This window comes from Manduca sexta, chromosome 16 (genome assembly GCF_014839805.1).
Source record: "Manduca sexta isolate Smith_Timp_Sample1 chromosome 16, JHU_Msex_v1.0, whole genome shotgun sequence".
Taxonomy (NCBI): domain Eukaryota; kingdom Metazoa; phylum Arthropoda; class Insecta; order Lepidoptera; family Sphingidae; genus Manduca; species Manduca sexta.
Genome location: NC_051130.1, coordinates 2,793,567 through 2,819,476, shown reverse-complemented (window position 1 = coordinate 2,819,476; position 25,910 = coordinate 2,793,567). Strand labels below are relative to the sequence as shown.

Genomic DNA, 25,910 nt, shown 5'->3' with positions numbered 1-25,910 from the left:
ATCAACCTGAGAATTAATATGATGAAAGTTTTAACACATAGTGCGTTTATCCACGTTGAAGAAATACATAATCCGATTCCTGCCGACTTCTATTTCGTAATTTATGTAATACCTAATTATCATTACAACGACTTCCAGCTACCGAACTATATTATGTGTCGGATTCACTTTGGGAAAACTTCACCCTTCGCCACTGGTGTTATTGATATTTACTAACCCCTTTATTCATAGACGTTTTTTTTTATCTAAGGACGAAGTATAGCTGTGATAACAAGTCTGTTTCTCAGCGCTGACGACCATAGGACCGTTGTCACAACGGCCCTATGTCTACGCACTGCGAAGGCTGTCATGCCGTCAGGGCCCTTATTCTGTATGATAGTGTAAACGCGTAACGCGGCCGTGTCATGTTATCTTCGAGGAATGTGCGTGGAATGGTATTCTGTTAGCCAAATTTCTATAGTCCTAAACATGACGCGTTGTGTTACGTGCTTGTTACGCACTGTTAAAATAACGTGCGGGATAGAGAATAAGGGCCCAGCACTGGAAAAAAGACTTGTCACATCTTTAATCCGTCCTTAGATAAAGAAACGTCTATGAATACGGGGGAAGTCTTTGGGTGAAAACCTATGACTTACCCAAAAGGTGATAGAGACGAAGGATAAAAATTTAAACCCGATATACGCCAAAGGTTCTTATAAATTTTGCATAAATGCAGTCTGTAAAACGTGCTAATAATAATTATATTTTACATAAATAACGAAAGGGAAGCTGGCAGGGATCGGGTTATTTGAACCCTTCGCCAATGGTAGGTGGTGATAAAACTTCTAAGTGAAAGATCATCCAAAATATTTCAGACTTTTGCCTTTTGTAGTCCGTAAATTTTAGATATTACAGCAAAACTTTAGGATTTTCTGTAATTCTGAGTTTAACTGTAACAGTTTAACTCGGGTCTTCAATCACCCTGAACTAGAATTTGCAAGTAATACAATCAGTTTTAAAATATTTTAAAGAATTACACCTGTTTTATGACTCTTACCCCGTCTTTAGATACAAGATTTACAAATTACTTTCATAATCCTCACAATAACATGATTTATCTTATTTAATTTTTATGTTTTCATAGATGTTATGTTTTTCAATATTTTATCTGTAATTATAAAATACGTTTATTATTTGTATATAAAATAATGTTGCGCTATCTCTGATGGATTGAAGTGTCATTCCTCGCTTTAAAGGTTTAATTATCACTAACATAGTATAAGTTTTCTTGTGTACCCACAAACAATGCTATACCTATTATTTTATTTATTTTAGTTACTCGCAAAATAAAATAAATAAAATAATAGGTATAGCATTACTGTCTTGATGTTTTATAAAAAAATATGGCACTCGTTAAGTGCTGTGGCGAATATTATCTACGTATGCCGTACTAGTTGTACGTAATATCAGTGACTTTAATACTATTGTTACTATGTGAACTTGTATTATATGTAATAAAATCTTTAATTATTTTTAGGTTTGTAATGAACCAATGAATGTATGAGAAATGGGCGAACGTATATAAACTACATAGATAAAGTTGTGGCAGCACAATTAACATTCAGCGCCATCTAGTCATCATCGCTGGGACTACAAGATGAAGTAGACAATTAGACCAAACGCTCATCTACCAGTGATTGACCATTATGGAATAACGCCCAATAATTACGCCAGATGGCAATAGTCAATCCTAAGTTGCAAAAATATTTACTCCAGAGGTTCCCAAACGTTTTTTTTTTTCAAAGACCCCTTTTTTCATAGAACGGATTTGGATGAATCTTTACAGTAATACTGGTTATACATCAGAATAACACATAGGCTACAATTTATAATAATTTTGTGTAATTTGGTCATAATATAATGTACATATAATATACATATCAAGTAAGTCGGAAAAAAATGTATCCCGGGAAACTCTTGCACGCGGGCAGAACCGCGAGCAAAAGCTAGTGTATTTAAAAAATAAATACTGCTTAAAACCAACGAAAACAGAATGATTCATAAGATTTTTGATTTTGGGAAGGTCCTTTATGAATTTTTGATAACCTAGGTCCAATGCCATCTTGAATGATATGGGATTATCTTGAAGCTAACCGGAACCAAAAAAAATCATTTAAATCTAGATAATTATGATATATGTGGAAACATACAATATAATGATTGAAATTGAAAAATAAAATGATCGCTGAGCATAGAAAAGATCATTTTGTAGAAACCTCCTCTCGAAGTCGGTTATTAAAAACACCAGAATTAATTTTAACATTTTATTATAATGCTGTCTTAAATATATAAAATTATATAAAAAGTATAAATGACTTAAAAATCTGGATACAAGATTATAATTGCTTAACCTAAAAATAAAGCTACCGTTGTGTTTTTAACACTCAAAAGCCATGTATGGAACTTTCATATATTTTTAACATTTTTTATTTTTTTTTATAACTAAATGACTAACAGCTGTTTTCAATAAACGATCCCAATCTCAATCTTCAATCCGTTCCGAGAATGAACCAATCAAAATAACTCATTTGTGAACATGTCAAAAATACTTTGTTCTGATTGGTCCATTTTGAGATATATTGAAAAAGCGATTGGGATCGTTTATTAGAATGTCGGTAAGTACCGTATAAGCTTATAATCTCTTGTGACTTAGCAATGTTAATAATAATAAGTTTTATTGAAAAATAACATAATGTTGTTTATAGTTACAAACAGTGGTTTAACAAATTACTAAAAATATAGTTTACCAATGGTACCCAAACTAGGCTATGCCAGTACATTGGGATATTTTCATTATGATCTTTAAAAAAACGCTTTATAAAGCATCATTATGAATATTTTATCCTTCCATTACTTCTACGCTGGCGGCTCCGTTGATGTCTCTGAGCTCAACTGACTTGAACGTCGCGACGAAGTTGATCTTGCCCAGTTTCTGTAATAAAATAAAATATGTAGATGTTTGAATGTTGCGCAACGTTGCGATAGCATGATGGCAAGATAAATAAAATGACACGCGGCATATCTATTGTACCCAGGTCAGGGTATCGACTGTCGTCGGTAAAACTTGATTGTCGTTGTTTAACATATTATTTTTCAATGCCTGTATGATGAGATAGAAGCGAGGATTTACTACAATCAGCAGACAATTTCAATTGTCTATAGGCTGTATCTACTGTCAAAGGTTTACTTCCTGTGCCTGTGCTATAAATAATTTTATGATACTATGAAAAAATACTAATTTGCTTATGACATGGCAGCATGGTGTTTGGCCTTATTCTGATTAAAAATTATGAACGAATTAAAAAAAGGGTTTTTTTTTTATCAAGTATTATAAGATCCGTTATGGTACTTAGGACTGTCACTGAAAAACAGTGCTTTGAAATGTTTTTTTTTACGCGCCCAGCATAGTGACCCCCTTGCATCGCAGGTGGGACATGGAATATGTTTTAAAAACTTTTTTTATATATACCTCGACAATTAATTATTCTTTCTTATTTCCTCTTTTCTTAGGTCGGTTTCCTTGATACAGGCTTGCCTAGTGAGGAAATACTTCACAGACACATTGTGATCAGCAAAAACATTGTTCTACTGTTTAATTGTTTAATTTTCAGTGCATGTTTTGTGTTTTGCTGTAACAATTTCTTTTTATGTATAGACTGTTACTTACGTTAGGCTGTATCGGGAGCTCAATTTGCAGGACCTCGTATGACGCCACGTCAGCCGCTGGCACACGGAAGGTCCTGCCTGTAATGCCCGATGACGTCAGACGAAATTCGCAGCCAGTGAGAGGCCGGTCCAGAGGGTTCCTTAGGGACAATACCACTGTCGACGGCTGGTTGATGATTAGGTCGTCGTTAAACTGAAAGGATAATGTAGAATAAAAATTATGTAGACGAATAAAGGGCGTTATTTGTTACAGAAACATTAACGGATCGAATAGAAACATTAAAGAATCGGGATTTTAGAACCGCTAAGTTCAGATCAATTCGGCAAATATTTTTCTGTCCATAGTTATAACTATTTTATATATTTTTATTTTGATAGGGTAGAAACAGCTGTTAACAATTAATATTTAACAATAATTTGATAGCCAATAACAACAATTCAATTTACATATGCTGAAGTATCAAAATAATATAATATAAATAATAGTTATAACTACAAGATCGTTTGGACAGAAAAATATTTGTCGAATTGATGTTAGTTACATTTCAGACGGTTTTTATGGAAAAAAGAAAAAGTAGGGCAAATTAATATAATGATTAATAAACGTTGATATAATATAAAAAAAATATCAAATCTTACCTTAATGTTAATGTTAGGCTTGAGGATTTGGAAATCGTCGTCATCTGCCCACGACTGTTTAGTCTCCTCCACGATCGCCATCGCAGATATCTTCATGTTACAGTATTCTACCAGCTTCGGTAAATAATCCTCGGATCTCACCAAGATGCTGATTACTTCCTCTGTAAAAAAATGTGAGATTACAGATTGTGTTATTTATAATATCAGCCCTGTATTATTACTGTCCCACTGTTGGGCACGGGTCTCCTCTACTACTGGGAGGGATTAGGCTTTAGTCCACCACGCTGGTCTACTACGGATTAGTAGACTTCACACACCTTCGAAATTCCTGTAGAAAACTTATCAGGTGTGCAGGTTTCCTCACAATGTTTTCCTTCACCGTTAAATCAAGCGATAATTTACAAAGAATACACACATAATTTTAGTAAAGTCAGAGATGTGTGCCATTGGGTTTTGAACTTGCGGATATTCGTCTCGGCAGTCCGCTTCACAACCAACTAGGCTATCGCCGTTTTTTGACTGTATGTGTGATTGTATTACTGAAATTAATTAAATCCGCTGAATGCGCTACAAATTGTCATTTGTTTTTGATTAAATGGATTTAAAAATGCGCACATCATTTCAAGATGGCTGCTGGCGCAATCTTATTCCATTTGTAACAAATATATAACCAGGGCTGAATAAAATTTGATTATTATTGCTTATTACAAAAAATAATTAAAGTTTTACTTTTCTGTGGACCCACGAAGATCTTTCCTTCAGTTTTCTTCACCATATCAGCCCTTACACCATTGTAGAAGACACTGGTTGCTGACAACGACGCCTTGATGTTACGGCCCTGGAACAATAAGGTAAAGTTGTAAATATTGCGCAAATATAAAAAAAATATTAAAAATATTTTGGAACTTTTTGTCCTGCGGTATTAGAAGTTCCGTCCATCAATCATACTGATAACCTTATTTACCGAATTATAATTACGAGAAACTGGCCACGTATGTGATAGTAACTGGAACGCATTTTCATAGTATAAAAATCTTATTAATGTTACAAATGCGATACAAATTGTGAAGAATTTTTGATATATACTAGAAGTAAACGCAGATACGTCAGAATAGATTATGATCAGATTTACCACATCGATATACCACGCTCTGGGCTTATAGACTACTTTAATCCCATATAACTACACATTAAACTTTTTAAACCGAGAAAAGATACATAAAACTCTATCGGTCGTTTTCTGTAAATAATCCCGAGAATAAACTAATAAAAAAAGAAAACGTCCATTTTCGCGACGGATTGAAAGAAGCGATTGCTATAGTATTGTAAACGGCAATTTATGAAACTAGGAAGTACTACTAGGAAGAGACTTTCCCCTCACACCCACCACTGCAACTCCTGTAAGCCAGGATCAGCAGTGGCACACATTCTATGACCCGAGTGGTAAAGCTCGGCGAGCCTCAGAGAAAATTAATTTGTCATTATCTCACAACGGACTTAAATAAATAGAAAGATAGGGAGGAGTTGGAAATATTAATTGTCCACTTCGTCCATAGCAAAGCGAGAGCCCAAATAATGAAATAAGAATGTTAAGCTCTTTAACCTCAAATATAGGGACGTTTAAAAACTAGATAAGGCAGTTGTAAAGCACCACAGATAAAAATTAAAGGACAGGGTCCTATCACATGAGCTGTTAGATTTGATTACTTGAGTACGTAATGATTCTCACCTCATTAGAAGTATTCTCGATGTCAACAGTGACCCTGAAGTCCTTGCCGATGTTGACAGTGTCAATGTCCCTCAGAGTGAACTTGACGTCACTCTTCAACGTGCTGATTACGGCGTAATACCTGCGCATTGGTTGAATATTAATTATTTATGTTCTGTTTATGCAGCAATGAATATTTTAAGTTATTAATAACAAAGACTTGTTTGACTTTATCGACGACGGGTAGAGTTTTTTGTAACCATATTTCGGAGAGATCAGGTATATCCGTGCCATGAAGTGATAGGGAGTGAGTATAACTCCACGTGAGCTACAAACTGATGTCATTATCTAAATGCTGAAGCTATATCGAATCAACAAGATCTTGGCTTGGTCAGTCGTTATACTTAGTTTCGGTACGATGTTCAATGTGGTAAAACATCCATACAGCAAGGCTTGGTGGTTCGAAAATGTCAGAGTGTCAAGAAGCAATCACTCATTACCTCAAAGGACTGAGTAAATAAGCCACTTTCTGAATATTTTATAGTCGATAATCATTAACCATCAATCGACTAGTAAGCCTTCTTGTAAAAATCTTTTAAATATGCATCTCACAAACCTGCGAGCCCTCTCAGAGAAGCGCACTCCGTTCATCAGCGCCAGTCTCTCTGACGTGGTGCCCTCTTTGTATTTGTAAAGGGCTGTGATGTCCTCACGATCCTCGTCGCCGATAGGGTCGAAGACGAATGGCTTCTTAGTAAGGACCTTACGGCCAATGCTATAAGAATGATTTTATGTATATGTTATTTTTAATTTTCTATAGAAATTTTAAATTATTTTTCAATGATTTATCACAACGTCAAATTCTTAAAACAAAGGTAGTATCATGCACTTTCAACTTCTTTTAATTGCTTTCTTTTAGCTAAAAGAATAGAGTTTATGTACATCTCTTTTACAGGTTTGAGTTTTTTTTAAGTCAACAATAACTTAATGTAATTTCAATTCTCGATTTTGAACTAGATCTAAATACATTCTGATATTATTATTGAACCACTCACTGGTAATTATTCGTGTCAACCATGGCGTATCCCAGCTCTGCCTCAGGATCCTTTCTCCACCGCATCAGGTCAGCGTTAACTGACGCCAACATGAATTCCACGTCGTAGCTGAGTCCGATCACACCTTGCTTGATGGCTTCCACAGGAGCTGGTCCGCACTGGTACATGCCCTGGGAGGTCTCCTGAGGAGTCGCGTCGATTGCTTGCCAGCCGCCGTAGCCTGGGGGAAAGGATGTTAAAGATGAGTAAAGCGTAAAATAAAGTAAGCTTAATTTTGTAATTTCGTATTTATAACTTTATCCATCGAAGTTCTATTAATCTTATACAATAGGTTTTATTTTTGTAACTAGAAGTGGAGTTTGTACGGATGAAACATGAACTATATTATTCGGTTTAAAGCAGGCCGGCATAATTGTTCCGACTGGCGTGGATATTCTTCTCTCGTCAATCGAATCTACTCAATTTAAAACACACCTTAAGTGTAGCAGAGACACTTTTACCTGGTCGTATGAAAAAAATATTATATCCCATACCTGCAGGCAAGTCGGGACGTGACATCCACACGTCATTCCAGACATGGTAGTTCCAGATGGAGTCAGGCGCCTTCTCTGGGTTGTTGGGGTCATAGTCCAATTCCTCCATGGTTTCTGTGTAATACTTGTCAACTGTCAGCGTGCTGTTGGCATCGTGAGCTGACACCAAGTTGGAAACCACGCGAGATGGTATACCCAGGGCTCTGCAAACTATTATACAAAGAGAGATTTAATATCCACCCACAACATTTGTAACAATAACTATTTGTATATCACTACTCTAAATAACAGACTAAACGTGAAGAAAGTAAACGATTGTTTTTTTTTTACCCTGACATTACTTTTGTTAGCCTGGCAAGGGTCGGCTTATAAAAAACATTGGATGTTTGTGTGAGCGCTTTAGGTGGTTTCAACCCTTGAAAATTAAGCAACCATGCTGAAGGCAACACATTAACGGCTTTAGAACTTCGGAGGTCATTGGGGGAACAAGGCATCAACAATTATAGATGCCCGTAATCGCAACGAATCTAACATTTAAACTATTTTATTTACAAAGTGTTATTATTTATAACACAATGAGTAGATAAAATAGAGATGCATGATGTACGTTTAGTAATCATAAAAGTTAAAAAAGGTAAATGAAAATTCACACAAGCTTGTAGTATAATGATAAAATTATAATCGACTTTATGTTATTAATTACTAATTATATGATTCAAGTTCTGTTAGGGCAGCCTTCGCTTTCACCATCAGAGTTTACTTCTCGTAGTAATTAAAAAAAAAAAAAATTTTTTACTTCATGGATACATAGCCCGTTATTGTTTTTCAGACTGCGTACATCTAAATTACTGTATTTTTATGAGATAACCTGAGATAACTTTGCGTATTCATTACTTTTCTATGTGTGCTCTAAAACGTTTTTAAGTTTTCTATTTTAGCATATTTTAAAACTCTTTATAAATAAAAATATAATTTAAATAGAAATTATTATCATTCTTTGAAAATGATATGTATTAAAATATTTATCGTACATTATGGTGATTTTAAGATCGTATTTATGCAACTAGATTAGTAATGATTGATAGGAATAGGGGAAATACTTGTAAAGACTGCAGACGCGAAACTGGACACCGATTACCATACACAAATATACCGCTTGTAAATAAAAAACCCATATCCACAAATATGTCTGACGTCGGCTTGAATCAAATCATTTTCTCAGTAAATATCTTACCAGTTACCACCGATATCTTTAATCTATCTCAATCGCTTTTCATCGATCGATAGTGAGAATGGGTAAATGACTTATTTTGATCTGTTTATTGTCGTCATCGGATGGAAGATTAAAATTGGAATGAAGTGGCCATTAAACGTAAATAATTATACCATTCTAATCGACGCTAGCTATTAGGTCACCGATAAATTTGTAGTTACGTTAATCGTATGCAACATCCACACGATTCCTAGCTAACAATCTCCAAGTTTATGAGTTCAATTGTTTTATTACATATTCAATTGTCTAGTGACGAATATACGTTCTTATTATAATCATTGTGATCATGGTTCCGGTTGTTGTGCAAATTCTTATGCCATAAGACTATGACTAAGGGACAAGGCAGTCATGTGGGTGTTGTGTTGGATCCTACTGAATCTAATTAAGGGTACGTCAACAATAAATTATCATCTTTAATATACAAAGTTACTAATAGTTGCTGGTAGTTAATTATAGATGCCGGATGACTAAAAGTCGACTTGCCTTATGACGTATTTACCGAGTTTTCAACAAAAGAATAATTGAGTAACACATCTTTCATTGAGTTACAAGTTACTTTAGTATGGTCAAGCAAGTCCTAAAACAAGTCTTAACTCCTCTTATAAGACTATCCAGTAGACATGGTAACATACACGCAGTAAACTTAAAATTTGAAAGTCATTAATAACAACTGACCAGTAGTGACAACTCCAGCGAACACCCAGCATTGTCCGTAAGGCACGGGCTCCTGTGTCTCCAGGAATTGGCTGAGGATGTCCACGGAGCCCGTCCAGTCCGAAGGTGCTGTCCCGTCTTCGTATTGTCCGTCCCAGCGGCCGACCAACACGCCGTCGTCGTCGTTTGAGTTCACGATCCGGGAGATGACGCGCGTCATCTTGATCGGGTCCCCACGGCTAGTGACATAAAATATGCAATTTGAAAATAAATGTAGATCACTCAAAATACTAAGCTATTGAATGACTTGGAAAACCAAGGCCGCTCTCTTAACGGTAAATAACGTATTAATTGACAAATAGTTGTACCACTTTTCGAACTTTAAAGAAACTGTGCAAGTCCCCTAATACATCAATTGTTATGTCTCTTATTCTCCATAAGTAAAATGATTTTTTTTGACAGTATTTACACACTGTTGCTGGTGGAAATAGATTAAGCGGAGATACCTACTCGAAATCCCGCTTATGAGATACAGGTGCCAGTTTTTAAAGTATTTAAGAGACACCACTGCACCTGATTGTGAGATTGAGCGGAGTGGGGTTCTATTGGAATAGAATGTCGAAGAGAGATGACTACACCTCGACAGGCGACACAATTATGCCGGCCTGTTAGAACCCGCCACTATGGCAGGTTTTAACACCTTGTGTGTGGTGGTCGCTATCCAGACGGATATAAAATATCCTACCACCAGCAAAACATTTATTTTAAAGACAATATTCAGAACGATATTCAATATCAAATCACTTTTTAATATTTTTTAAGTGTTGTTAGTAACTCATGTAATTTAGTTACATGTGTCTTGTATAAAAAAATAGGTAAACAGTATTTTTAAAGTAATTTATGCGGTTTTTAGATGACATTTTTATTATCATCATTAATTATTACGATGTTCTTTTCTCAATGTGAAGTTTAAGGTTACATATCATTTACCTATTCTACAGAGAATATACCTACAATATAATTCTAGCTAGCAGTGGCGAAGAGTGAAATATTACGAAAAGAAACAGACAAAACAATCAAATAAAAAGATATAAACAAAAATTATACATCCACGTTACTCTCATGTATCAATATTTCTACAAAACAGGTAAAGCTAGGATTAGTTCTAATCTCCATCCATGGTCGTATTCGCGTCTCGACGCTGTCCTCGAGTACACGACTCGTGACATCAATGTCGCAGTCACGGTTCGTGGATCACACTTTCCTCTTACAGTGTGATGTGAATCGTAATCATAAACAGTATTCTAGACTTTATTTTTAGTCTAACTACATTGCAGTTTTGATTTACCATAAAAATAATATGATTTCTGTTTAAATCGACAATCTAACAGAGATCGGCTCCTTTGTAAATCCATTCCAGGTAAGGCATGAATCCTAGTTATAGTATATTCGTTTTAGTACCAAAAACCCGTCCTGATGTAGTTTTTGTTACCAAAATCGCAAATCACATTGTTAACGATCTACAACCTTTAAGAAAAAAAAATATTGATCTACTTCTAGTATCAAGAAATGTTAAATGAAAGCTTTTTATTACGAAAGTATCACCTCACACCCACCACTGTGGTAAGCAAGGATCAGCACACATTTTATAACATCAAGCGATGAACTCGACGAGTATCTGCAATAATTAGTCTCCTTATAACACTGGACATAAAGCACAAAATCAATTACTCACTGGTGGAAAGGTATATCAGCTCTGTCCAGCATAAACATGCACGCCGGCAGCACCACGGCATCGAATTGTCCATACGACCAGGGCTTGCCGCGGGTGGTCTTAATGGGACCCACCCACACCTTGCCGACATCGTTCAGGACGTATTCTTGGAGGAGGCTGCAATCCTCCATATAGGTCTGGTCATCTGAGAGAGAAACAATCTACTATCAAGCCAGTATTTTGTGAGAGACAAGGCAACACACAAGGAAACTAATGAACATTTCGGTATTGAAATTCACGATGTGGTAATAATTATTAACAATAGATGATCATGGGATTAAAATCAAAACGAAAGGACCTAAAACTATGCAGTAGCACATTGAAATTGTGTAGAAAATGTCACGGTATGTAAAAAATACAAACACACGTATTGAGAACTTTCTTTTTGAGAAGGTGGTTAGAAATTAAATCATTTAATAATAGTGTGAAATATTTGCCAATCAGCTGCGCTGCGATAAAATATAAGGATTGATTTGATCATTGCATATGTGCAGTAGGTTATATTTAGCATCATGTCGTTCGCCATTTTGCAACTTAAAAACTTCAGTTAATAGATATTGAAGAATAGAATTTGGCAAATATATCGCACAATTACCATTTTTATTATATATTTTTAAAGAGAACTACCTAATCTCTGGGTCTCTCATCCAAAAAGCGCTGCAGTATTGGTTATGCTGTACTGCAGTATGGAGATGAATGAGAGCCCCATTGTTGGTACGATATATTTTTGTAAAATAAATATTTAACCGTGTTTTTGTTTGTTCCAACAATAAAAACCTTATTTCTTTCTTCTTTATTTTTTAATACCTGAAAGAAACTTACGAAAGAAGAATGACTATCTGATTTAAAATCTAATTTTCGAACCATACCAGGATTCCACGGGTTGAAGAGGATGTAGATGTCTTGGTCGAAGTCGTACACCGCCCTCTCTGGGGAGTTCTTCAGTCTTGTAACCACCTGGAGCGCCCACACTCCCACAGGCAGAGTAACTGGGGTTGACACCTAGTAAAAAGTAATAGCAATTAAAGAGAATTGTTTTCTATTCGGCGGGTTTCATATACATCTATTTTGTTAAAATAATTCCTTGTTTGATTTACACGCATCGCATCTGTAACTTCGAAGGGGTATGGAGAGGTGCAACCAGGGCACCCATTTTTCGCCCTGTGTGTTCCGTCTCATCGCGTGATAGGAAACGAAGTTATCGCCATATCGAGCACAAATTCCAAACTCCGGGCCGATACAGAGTAGAAAAACCCAATCAATATAAATTACTGGACCCGAAATTTGGACCCGAAATTTGAACCCGAGTAGGTACTATCAAGTTTAAAACATGCTCGTTAGTGGGTTAAAAAGTAAAATATATAAACAATCCGACTTGAGCAATATCGTAAATATCGATGTTTTCAATTAATATTCAATAAAATAAAAATAAACACAAAGTCACTTTTAACATAACATTTAATGATTTGCTATCAGAAAATCCGCTTATTAATATCGCGTTTCTATGCTAATCTCCAATCTGCGCATCTAACTACATAAATAAAATTATAAACATCAAGAAAACCTGTGCGCTTAAGGATTTCTCCTTGTATCGTTTAAGTTTATTGAAGACAAGCACGAAATTCTACGTCATAATGGTTCTGTAGTTCAAAGATACCAAATTTTGCGTTCAAAATTATATTTGGATGGGTGATGTAGATCTAATATCAGCTGTGTTTATTCAGCAATTAGGGCAGGCACTATATTTCGAGATGTTTTTGGTCTATTAGAACCTAGGTGAAATAGCCAATTTTGTCAAGCCAATGTCAGTCTTAAAACTTTGAACTGACGGTCTTTCTATCATTCAATAATGAAACGATCACTTTAAACATTTTAATATGACAATACTGGTGATTAAAATTAAATAAGTTTCTACTATTGTTCTTCGTAGTATCTTTTGTACTCATGAAATGCCCTGCAAATACTATTTCCGTTTTATGTTTTAGATTATATACATATCCAAAATCCATAGTGTGGGGTCACCCGCAACAGTTGATTCTGTTTCTTTATTGTACCATCATCTCAAAGACCCTTGAAGTTACATCAACAACCTTCTGACCTTGCTTAACAAATTGCATTACTAGTTTTATTATTTAAATGGACAGATTTTATAGCAATAATTGGCTTTACGCATTCTACTTATGTAAAGCAATTAAAATATTATGATTACTATTACAATAAGATTCTTATAGAGGAACAAATTTTTAAAAAAATCTAGTGTCCAATCTACGCACAATGAGGTCACAGTGTTTAGAACTCTGGCGACCAGCCTTTTGGGTTCCAGTTTAAAATTTTGTATAATTGTAGATATTATAACGTTGACATTTAAGACAACCTATACCTCAATACGGCTCGTAACTATGAAGGATACAAAGTCTTCGAAACGTCGGAACAAAATATAACGTCGGAATATCACGATATGCAATTTGATTTTATTATTCATTTCGTGATTAGACTTCTTAAGTCAAAATTTGCCTAAATCCACTTCTTATATTCACATTGACTTTTTAATGATAACTTATTGGTCACAATGATTTGCGTATTTTAATCACGTCTACAATCTTATAAATGTCAAGTTTCCCTTCTTTGTATGCCCACTTCTGAACTAAATACCGTGAGAAATTTGGTCACAGCAGCGGGAGGCAAAACGACTCTGTGACCAATATCTAATACTTCTAATCTTCTATCTAATCCATCTAAGAAGTTCTCTGTGTCTATTGCTACAATTCTTCTCTCATGCCTTTATGCTGCTAAAAACATTAACCTCTATAAAAAAAAATTAAGGGTATGTGACGTCTACCCGTAGTAGACCAGCTTGGTAGACTAAGGCCTAATCCCTCTCAGTAGTATAGGATGCCCATGTCCAGCAATGGGACAGTATATAATACAGGGCTGATATTATTATATTATTATGCCCTAATTAATTTAATAAATGGGCAGGAACGCACAATCATTTCATTACGTAGCCTGATGATCTTGATATCAACTAAACAGAAAGTCGCAAAACCTGACTTGATTGTAGTGGAGTTATTGTGATTGTTTGACTCTCAAACTAAAATATTTTACAGAGGCCAGCTCTTAACGTTAAGAAACTATGACTCTCTCCGTTCTGTTAACTTTTGTTGATTAAAGTAGAAAGAACATAGCACAAAATTACCTACAATTTTCGGAATAACCAAAGGTACTACGTAAATATTTCCAAATCAAACAATAGTGACATATTCCCGTCACTTTGTGTATTGAATGCAAACAAAACGATAAAATTAACATAATATACATTCAACGCCGAATAAAATAAGATTATGCGTCGGTTATTAAAGCTTTAATGTTGTTTTTTGTCGAACAATGCTTTGTGAATAATTGAAGTCGTTTCGTTCTATGCAGAATATGAATTACATAACGATGATTGATATATTCTACTAATGTATTGTCTACGACGTGTTAGTCTGACTTATATGCATAATTAATGTAAATTGAATCTATAAGCGGTCCGATCCTTTGTACTGAGCTTTGGGCAACTTAACCTAATGATGAATTTAAACGACTATATTATATAATTCTTTATTCTAATTCGGATAGAATCGCATTGTATACTTATATGTATGTAATATCAATAACTGCCGCTCAGGCGACAACGGGAGGCCGTGGGTTGGGCTAACGCGATGAGACCAACATGTCACTAGCCAATAAGTGTTTGTAACGGATCTGTTGGGTTATAGAAAATATATAAATGGCGGATCTATATACTGCGCTATTCTATTGGACAAACTTAATCACGCGGGCGGCTTTTGCAAAAGCATTATAATGTCTGAAAACACGTTTTCTTAACATTCAACATGTTTCATCATCATCAGCCACCAGATGACCATTGCTGAACATGGAACTCCGTCAAATATTTATTCAGTTGATTTGTGAGAAATTATTATAGCAAAATTACGATCTTATAGCGGTTCATTAATTTAATCTTAATTTGATTGTAGCTAAAATATGGTAGGATTTGTAATACTTGAATTGTAATTGTATCTAATTTGACAACATTTTAATGAATTGTGTAAAAGGCCTTTATAAAATATATTTAGAAAATGATGTCTTCTTATCTAGCGACTATTAAAATAAAAATAGGACTTATTAAATGAACTCTTGTTGAACTCGATTGTAAATGTATTTTGTTATTAAATTTTGAAAATTAACGTAGTGTATTTAAAGCCCAACTCTACATCTAAAAGGCTATAATTAAAGTATCAAAGGACGTAAAAATACTAAAAGAAATTTTGTATAATGTTTTAAATATCTTAACCTAAATATTTTGACATTTCTAAAAGGGTCACTGATCCCGCGGTGAAAAACTAAAGATCTATTAGTGCTATCTTAAAAGCGGTGCGCTAAATGCTCTGTTCCAAGAATTATTGCTTTTAATCTTAATTAGATTACGTTATTGCTGTTTGAAGAAAAAATTACGTCTTAAATAGTATTATAATGATGTAGATAAAAGCAACAAAACGTAATACGATAATTTTAAATATTTCTATGTGAAGGAGATTGTATAAACGAAATATATGTTGCCACGTTTCCGCTCGAGTGAAAGATTTTTTTTGGAATAAAAGTCCCGTCCGTGCCACTGGAATTATCGGGACTAAAGTAACCTATATAATCCAGGGTATGGTCTATAATATAATCATAATACCAGCCCTGTATTACGTAGTGCTCACTGCTGGGCATGGGCCTCCCGTGAGTACTCAAAAAGTTCAGGCCTTATTCCATCACGCTGTACTAGAGCAGATTAGCAGACTTCGCATCCCCTAGAAATTCTTGTAGAGAGCTTCTCAGGTATGTAGGTTTTCCTTCACCATTAAAGCAAGCGATAACTGACAAAGAATAATATGTAAATTTAGAAAAGTCAGAAGATATGTCCTTGGGTTTTGAACCTGTGGATATTCGTCTCGGCAGTCGTTCCACTCCCAACTAGGCGTCCGCGTGATGCATACATATCGCATGTTCAAAACTTGTCAAGCAAAATTCATCCAAATCTATTTAACATTTTATACCTTTACTTCTAACAAATATCAAAACATCTTTCCCAATTATTGGTATACATTAGGTATTAGTACGACGTAGAGTCTGAGTAATAAGAAGATTGTCCGTTTTCCACGAAAAGAACAATTGTATTTGTGAAATCTTTCCTTACGTAAATGCAGGTAGCTGCTGTAGTTGGTAAATGTTCCCTTTATATGTATCCTTAATTGCGGTTGGAACAATATATTATTATTAAAACAAATCATTGAGGAAATTTTAATTGTAAACAACAATTTCACTAATTAACGTCTGGATATACGTGTTTAATTAATTTGCAATAAACTTCTAAAACCTAAAATGTAACGTGACGCAAAAAGGCTAAGATAAAAGCCATTAAGTGCATCATTACAGCATTTACGAAAGATAAAATAAAAAGTATTATTATCTATCTTCATTGAAAGTATTTTTTATATTGTCACGCCAAAGTGACCCAACTGCATCTGATGATAAACGAAGTCAATTGAAGAAAGGTGAAACACTCACCAGTCGACACAACTATGGCAAGCTGTTTGAACCGTATATACGCAAGTTGATCCCAAAGCGACACACTTACCTGGCCCACTATGACAGGTTTGGTATCTTGTGTGCAGTGGTCGCTATCCGGATTGATATAAAATATATCCAACTACCAGCAGTTAATATTAATGTAATAATATCAGCCCTTTATTATATACTTGCCCACTGCTGAGCACGGACCTCCTCTACTACTGAGAGGGATTAGGCCTTAGTCCACCACGCTGGCCTAGTGCGGATTGGTAGACTTCACACACCTTCGAAATTCCAATAGAGAACTTCTCAGATATGCAGGTTTCCTCACGATGTTTTCCTTCACCGTTAAAGCGAACGATAAATTCACAAAGAATACACACATGATTTTAGAAAAGTCAGAGGTGTGTGCCCTAGGGATTTAAACCTGCGGACATTCGTCTTGGCAGTCCGTTCCATACCCATCTAGGCTATCGCCGCTATTATTTATTATTAGATATAAAATCTGGATATGAAATATGAAAAACAGGATATGCGTTTTTGTATAAAATTGATCTAATACGATCACATCATAAAATTGGCACGGTTTTGCTTTTCAAAATAATATTATGGAGTTTGAAATCGGATAAACTTTGTCTAATATGTTACTATTCAGGAATACATTGTTTGTGCAATCCGTAAATATTTGTTTCTGTCTAATGTGTTGCACGACGGAGATTCTGATTGTATATCAGGGTTTTTCAATATGTTAGATATTATAGTCTATTGTATTAAGACTCCATGATACTTGTGGTCCCACAACACAACATTGGTGTCTTACTTTGATGTGGGAATTATGCGTAGTAAGTTAAAACTGATTTAATTTTAACTCTATTATTGTGTGTGGGAGTGTTTGGCGGTATAACTCGCCCCACTCCTTTATAACCTCTTCCTCTTTTCTTGCAAAACTTTTGCTTCAAAGTCAGAATTAACTTTATTTTATTATTTGATCTAGACATGCTATAAAAACATTTGGAAATCACGTCTATGCGCGTATGTTATTACGTCTATGCGTTTAAGTGCTTAAAACATGTTTGAAATGGGCAAAATAGCGTCGATATATAGTAATTTGTCAGCAATTTAGGTTACGCAACTAAATTTAACCTTATATGCTGGAACAAGTTTTGAATTAATCTAGATAATGTTTGTAAATTGCGACGTATAAATCGGTGGTTGGGAAAAAACGTACTATAATAAAACGCGTGAAGGAATGTGGTTATGCGTTTTATTTATGGATGAGCAAAAGCATTAACCAGCATACATTAACATGGTTTTAAAATCCGCCAGGGGGCGAACAATTAACCTGTGACTTTGAAGACTACACAGACTTGCTGGTGGTAGGATATATTTTATATCCGCCCGGATAGCGACCACTGTACACAAGGTGTTAAAACCCGCCATAGTGGCCTACATAAGTGTCGCGTTCCGGGATCAGCCTGTGTATATTCGGTTTCAACAGGCCGGCATAATTGTGTCAACTGCTAAGGGGTAATCATCGCTCGTTAGTCGACATTCAATTGGACTCCACTCCAGTTACCATCAGGTGCAGTGGAGACACTTAGCCGTGCCCGTGAAAGAAAAAATCAGTAGTTCGAAATAAAGTACTAGAGCAACATCATAAAATAAAAGGACTCTTATTAAGAAGAACTTATTACTTAATAATAAATGAAAACTAATAAACATAAAACCAGGAAGATTCAAACACAAAATCGTCAGGCCAACAGAAAATCATAATTATTAAAAACTTACCTCGAAGGACAGTGTGTTATCTTGGATTGCTATCAGCTTTGCTGTCCAGGTATGTTTGTTTGGCACTGCGTCTTGGCGGAGGTACATGGAGCCCTGGGTTTCCATCTGAGGTTTGTCACCTACAAAAAAGGTACGTTTTAGATTTTGATTGGTTCTGTCTCTCTATTTTACTAAGGTCTTGATTGTATCTGATGTTAATGGTTAATCCTAGTGAAGCTCTAATATCATCAGTAATGAGGGAACGATTAAGAAGAAGAAGAAATGAAGTTCTATAAAAATTTCGACCAAAAAAGTGTTGTTATGTCTCTTTATATTCGGCTCAAAATGCTTACGATGCGCTTAAACTACAATAAAAACCGCAAGAAAGACCATGATGTGGAAAAGATTTTTTTTTGTTCCATTTTTAAATTCAAGTGAACTTAGAACTGGCACTTCTTTCATAAATATTACTTTTTTATTGCTTTGATTGACGAGACGAGCTTGCCGTTCGCCTGATCGTAAGCAATACGACCGCCCATAAACAGTAAAAACATAGTCTAATACCTTGAATTACAAAGTATTGTTTAGTATTCCACTGCGCTCGCTATCCTGAGACATCAGATGTTAGTCTTATTATGTCCAGTAGTTACACTGGCTACAATATTCTTCAAGCCGGAACACAACAGTGACAATACAATGCTGCTTGGCAGCAGAAATAGACATTGTAATTTGCAGTGGTACCTACCCAGGCGGACTCACATATGAGATACCTACCACCAGTATTGTTGGAAAAGTAAAAAAAAATTTGATTAAAAAACTTAGTGAAAAGTGCTTACCCAGAGAGAAGACAAGTTGCACCAAGTCTTCGGCTTCATTGTAGGGTCGGTTGAAACGCACCACGCCATTGAAAGGCTGGCCACGACGGACTATCGTGGTTTTCGGGTCCTCATCGTTCACTACTTCGAACCTGAATGAATTAAATCTTGGATTGATTTCTGAAGATACTTTTAGATAATGATCTGTTGCATTTACAGATTTTTTTTCTAAACTAAGATGCCTTACAAATTCTGTCACTACCATGAATAACGGAACTGATAGATATTGCAAAATCAGTTGTTAGTTTTATAGTAATCTAGAATTTCTCAGTTAGAAATTGACAGCGTTTGCGTGACGCCTAAAGACATATATTTTGTTGTTTAAAAATATTTTCGTATTACATATTATCCTTATATTTTTAACATGTAACCAGTTTTAATCATGAGGAACCGGTTTGGTATTAGTTGAGACCCGTTACCCACGACTATGAGTAAATAGTTTTGAGTATATGTTGGTATTTTCTAAATATACGCATGCCGCTTGTTTTTTTTTGGCGGTGGTACTCACTTGACAGTGTTGTGGGGCTGTGCGTTTTCTCTGGGGTAGAAATGTACAACATCTACTAGTAGCGGCTCCATGATGCACTTTCCTTTTCCTGAAAAAAATAAACTTGGTTGTATAATAATATAAGCCCTGTATTATATACTGGCCTACTGCTGCACGGGCCTCGTCTACTACTAAGAGGGATTAGGTTAGTCTACCACGCTGGCCAGGTGCGGATTGGTAGACTTCACACACCCTCAAAATTCCTATAGAGAATTTCTCAAGTATGCAAGCTTCCTCACGAAGTTTTTCTTTACCATTAAAGCAAGCGATAATTCACAAAGAATACATGATTTTAGAAAATTCAGAGGTGTGTGCCCTTAGTATTTGAACCTGCAAACATTCGCCTCGGCAGTCCGTTCCACAACTAACTAGGCTATCGCCGCTTTGTTGTATAGTTGCTCCTATATGTAAAAATGTACTTCAGAGTATATTAGGAACTTAATTTTAAATTCAAAACCACAATTCCATAAACCAACGATTTGATTTCACATTGGTGAAAAAAAAATATGATTTTATTTAACTTATTTATTGATTTTACAAAAAATGACTACTCTATTGATCTGCCTACAGACATGTGGGAGAAGTCGAAATGTTTCCACATTACAATTACCCTATAGAACAATGAAACTCACCCTATTTATAACCTCCCTGGTATACTAATGTCCTTAATATTTTAATTAACAAATACTGAACTAATCCCGCAGTCTAATACCCTAGCATTATAACAGAATAATTATAAAATTAGCTAATACAATGTGTATGACTAGTTGTGAGCAAACACGGGCCAAGGTTAGTTCAAAATCTTCAATGAACTGCATCGAAATATCGATGACCACAATATGCTGGCTCCACTTCAAAACAGTTGCATGGTACCATCTAACATTAGCATTCCTATTATAATAAATAGTTTTATGGAACGTTTTATTGACGATAGGTTTTATTTAATATTTATAAAAGAAATATAAATACTAATTATATTGAATCATTATATTTGAATTAGGAAATCTGGTAAAACAGTTGTGTTGAGGAGAGGAGGGTTCATAGAAATCAAATTCTACAAGATTAAATTTGTAAGAGCCATACAAGACTATAAATATTAAGACAACAACAGTTGAATCGTTATAGAAACAGCAAGACGCTAACTTTTCATAAAACGCACCGCCATGTCTTCTTCGACAGTAAGAAGCAACAACCTATAAATTTTCACTGTAAAATACTACGTCCCTTACATTAAGACAATCGATAAACTGATAACTAAAAGCATTGATATTTACTACTACACATACACTCACACCTTTTATCCCCAAAGGGGTAGGTAGATGCGTAACATAGGTACCCACTTTCCGCCGTATATTTTCCGTTCCATGATGTGATAGGTAACCTATCCTCATATCGGGCACAAATTCCAGACTCCGTACCCATTCCGAATAAAAAAAACCCAATATGATTTTGCCCGACCCGGGAACGAACCCAAGACCTCAGCACTGCAGTCGTACAATGCAACTATGTCACCGACGCAAACATTTAATAGCAGGATTCAATTAATTATAACATATGACTGAAAACAAATAAAAAAATAAAGTTTGATATAAAAATAGTTAATCGGGTTTGTTAGTAATAAAAAGTCAATAAGATCTAAAAAGAAAGCAATATAATTCGCTTCGCAAAACTAAAGCCCGACTTGCGGTTGTTGCCATGACAGAAATAGATATCAAGCCAACATTCTATTAATATAAAAATCTGAATTGTTTTGTTTGTTTTTCATATTGTTCTTTTGATAGGCTTATCTGTATGTTTTGTTACTGTGCAAAATGTTTAAAATGCTTTTCAGTTTAAAAAAATATTGATATGTGTGAACAACTCTCCTCTTCTCACTTCGAAGTGGTATCAGCACAAAACATGTTTCGGTACTTTCGATTAATTGCCCCTACGGACTGAGTGGTCCAATCTCATACGATTTTGAAACTCATTTTTTGCGTTTTGTGTGTGCTCGATCTGAGAGTCGAACCTAAGACCCGCCAGTCTGGAATCTATATCCGTTAGTAAGACCTCAAGAGTGCATTAACCGCAACTCTTCGTTTTTTATGGACATGTCAACTAGAATTAAAGTAAAGCTGACAGCTATGTCGGAACAAAACCAGTTCAGTCATGTCTCCTACATCGTTTAAAACATTTATGTTGTTATTGTATTTAGTAAAAACATTTGATTCAAAATATTTTAAGACAATTTAAAATTACAAGATAACTATTATAAATAAAAGTTACATTTTTAAAATCATTTGAGTAAACGTTTGTCTTAAAACTAATCAAAGAGCCCCGGAGCATACCTGGCGCAAAGATGTCCATAACGCTGGAAACATTACCGCGCTGTATAGCAAGAGGTATGTATTGCACTACCTATGATGCGGCACGGAAACCTCAATATTTAAAATTAATATAATAGTATCAACCCTGTATTTATATATTGTCCCACTGCGTGGCACGGACCTCCTCTACTATTGAGAGGGATAACGCCTTTGTCCACTATGCTAGCCTAGTGCGCATTGGCAGACTTCACATATCCTCAACATATTTATAGAGAATTTCTTATTCTCACAATGTTTTCTTTCACCTTTAAAGCGAGCGAAAATTCACAAAGACTACACACATAATACACAAAGAGGTGCATATCCTTGGATTAGAAACCTGCGAACTATCATGTCAGCAGTCCGTTCCACTCCAAACTATCGCCGCTTTTTATTTCAATGCAAAAAGACAATTATTTCGTTTTTCAAAAGATATCTACGTTGTAACTTTTCCTCGCGATGATTACACTAATGCATGCCTCAAAGATTAAACCTGATAAGGCAGATGTTTTTTTTCAGATCGATCAAATATTACATCACGTAGTAAATATTTAAAGTTGTTAATCGACTGACATCATGTTCGTAATGATGCATTCCACCCCATTCAGCACGTATTTTAACAATGTTACATAGATTTTACATAGTTACTTACATCTATTATTATCACATACTCAAAGGGGGTTTATGGTAATCTGGCTAATTAGTGCGTTACATTTATTTAATCAGGCCTTACTTATTAATTTTATGATGGACAGACTTGGTAATTCACTGTACTAACTTCACTGGTGGGTCTCTCATATGTGAGAGTCCGCTTAAATAGGTACCAACTCAATGTCTATTTTTGCCGTAAAGTTGCAATGTGTAGTTACTGTTGTGTTCCGGCTTGAAGAACATTGTAGCCAGTAACTACTGGGTATAATAAGACTAAACAATTCATGTCTCAGGATGGCGAGAGCAATAAAATACCAAATAATACTTTATAATTCAAGGTGTTGGATGGTGTTCTTACTGTTTATGGGCGGTCGTATCGCTTACCATCAGGCAAACTGCAAGCTCGTCTCGTCATTCAAAGCAATAAATTTAGAGATAGTAGGTATAAACAATAGCTACGATGAATTAATATTATTTCATAGTAACTACTCTTGGATATCGGTGAGGTATTAACCCTGAACTTGCTGTTATGAGATCAGACACGTCTAAAAATAGCCTTGTATGCAGGATCAATAAATTAAGTAAACTAGCACATGTTAACCGTCGGGGGATGTGAAGTGAACCTTGAAGACGAGTCCGCAAGATTAATTCCGTAAAATCCGATGAATCTTCAAGGTAAATTTAAGATTGTCTGCTATAATATCTTTGTGGGGTTGAATTGTCATCTCTGAAGCAGTAACCTTAGGCTGAAGATCAGTAGGTCAGGGACCTTATAACCCGATTCCTTCTGACTTCCATTTATATAGAATTTATGCAGAGTCTAATCAACCTCAGAACGATTTGCAAACCGCATTCATATTGGTATCTATGTGTCGGGTTCAATTACACCTTACTAACACCTTTCGCCACTGCTGAAGACTAATAGATTCTGGGTTAGAATCCTCTACGTTATTATGAATTGCACAGACGCTTTATCTGTTTATATCTTAGAGGAGAATGAATTCTCTAAGCTCTACGTAGTAAAAAAATATGGGTACTAATTTAGGCTTTAGTCAATTAATTATTAAATATGGAGCCAGGTGTCTTTCTCTCAATGTCGACTGTGGTTTCAACGACAATAATTATTATTTATACAGCCGGAAACTATAAGAAAAATGTACTTATTTAATTTAAAAATATAGTATGGCGTTTAATATATTCGTGAGTATATTATATTGTAAGTATTCGTATTCTTCACATGATAAATAAATAAAAAATAAAAAAATATATCAAAGCTAAGGAAGGGACAGTAAGCCCGGTTTTAGAGCAGCCCCTAATGCTGACGAATTAATGTTTTCGCGACAGGTAATAGGTAACTAATCTATTGAGCCATTTCTGTGATTATCAGCCTACCACGTCATTAAACAACTCCTTTAATAACAAGCTATACTTTATATTTTATTAATTTTGATTATTTATGTATATATTAATTTCTGCTCCGTTTATTTATTTTTTTATTATTTTATAAGTACAATTATTAGATATGATATGCATAGAAAGCTACGGAGGTTTATAGTGAAGCTAATATATAGCTTACAATTTCACGTTACATTAATAAATTAGATTCGTAAGAAATATAATCAATATTATTAAGAGAGTAAACTATGTAACCGCATCATATGTTATGTTAGAGATTTAAATATTATTTCGTAAGTACTTAAATAATAATTCTTCAATTTGTTGTAGAATTGCAGCTGAGAATTTAACTAGACGTAGAATAATTGTAGTCTTAGAAAATCTAATATAATAATAAATAAAATATCAGCCCTACTGTCCCATTGCTGGGCATGGGCTCCTCTACTATTGAGAGGGATTAGGCCTTAGTCCACCACACTTATATAGTGTATATTGGTAGACTTCACACACCTTCAAAATTCCTATAAAGATCTCAGATATACAGGTTTCCTAACGATGTTTTCCTACACCGTTAAAGCTATCGATAATTCACAAAGAATACACACATAATTTTAGAAAAGACAGAGGTGCGTGCCTTTTGATTCCAACCTACGGACTTCGTCTTGGTAGTTCGTCCACACAAAACTAGGTTATTGCCGCTACTAACCTAACTAAAGAGAGTATATGTCACTCGAGAATTTCTTTCTAATAATCGAAAATATATACATAATGGCCTTTCTAGTAGGGGTTTTAAACACCAAGTAATAAAACTTATTTACAGCTGAAATAATATCTTTAGTTTTCATTAACCCATTTTTACATCAATCTAATAAATAAAGTACCTAAGTAATACTTTTTCAAAAATTACGAGAAACTTCATAAACAAGTAGGAATAAATAGATTAATTATTATGATTGAAATATGTTTTCCATCAGATGATGTTTTAAAAAACGATAGTGTTTCTAAACTAAAAATAAAAAATATTACAAGTCTTCTTAGTAGCCCTGTCTTCTAAACTAAGAATAATTATTATGAATTCTTAAACTTTTACTACGCAATTCAAGTTAAATTTAAATCGAATTGAATAGTTTTCAAAAATAAATAGTAATAAATACCTTTATATGAAATACGTAAATTCACTTCACAATATATCGGACACTAATATTATAGTTCGTGCGTATGTCGGGGTGCGCGCGCGCTTCTTGTTGGCAGTCGACTAACATAACACTTTTGCGCACTCGTATATATCAATGTATCTTTAGACGCGGCGCCAGGTTAACTGCGGTGACCAGAATTACACGTAATTTAGGGACTATTCTATCATTGGACGTGACTCGAAATTTAAACGGATG

General features: G+C 34.9%; 1 protein-coding gene across 1 annotated transcript; it reads right to left on the bottom strand.

The window, feature by feature from the left end:
* Window positions 1-2,289: 2,289 nt before the first annotated feature.
* LOC115448005 (hemocyte protein-glutamine gamma-glutamyltransferase) lies at window positions 2,290-25,802 on the bottom strand. Its single transcript, XM_030175303.2, has 15 exons — window positions 25,674-25,802; window positions 20,090-20,177; window positions 19,543-19,673; window positions 18,728-18,846; window positions 12,211-12,343; window positions 11,303-11,486; window positions 9,589-9,806; window positions 7,641-7,850; window positions 7,108-7,327; window positions 6,669-6,827; window positions 6,074-6,194; window positions 5,074-5,182; window positions 4,345-4,505; window positions 3,707-3,898; window positions 2,290-2,971 (listed from the first exon to the last, which is right to left on the bottom strand). The coding sequence occupies exons 2-15, from the start codon at window positions 20,158-20,160 to the stop codon at window positions 2,879-2,881; spliced, it is 2,121 nt and encodes a 706-aa protein (XP_030031163.1). The 5' UTR covers window positions 20,161-20,177; window positions 25,674-25,802; the 3' UTR covers window positions 2,290-2,878.
* Window positions 25,803-25,910: the final 108 nt, after the last annotated feature.

Coding starts and splice junctions, on each gene's coding strand:
- LOC115448005 (XM_030175303.2), bottom strand. CDS start 20,160: ATGGAGCCGCTACTAGTAGATGTTGTACATTTCTACCCCAGAGAAAAC. Junction 12,344..18,727: donor ATAACACACTGTCCTTCGAG/GTAAGTTTTTAA, acceptor ACTTTTTACTAG/GTGTCAACCCCAGTTACTCT. Junction 7,328..7,640: donor ACGTCCCGACTTGCCTGCAG/GTATGGGATATA, acceptor CCTTTCCCCCAG/GCTACGGCGGCTGGCAAGCA.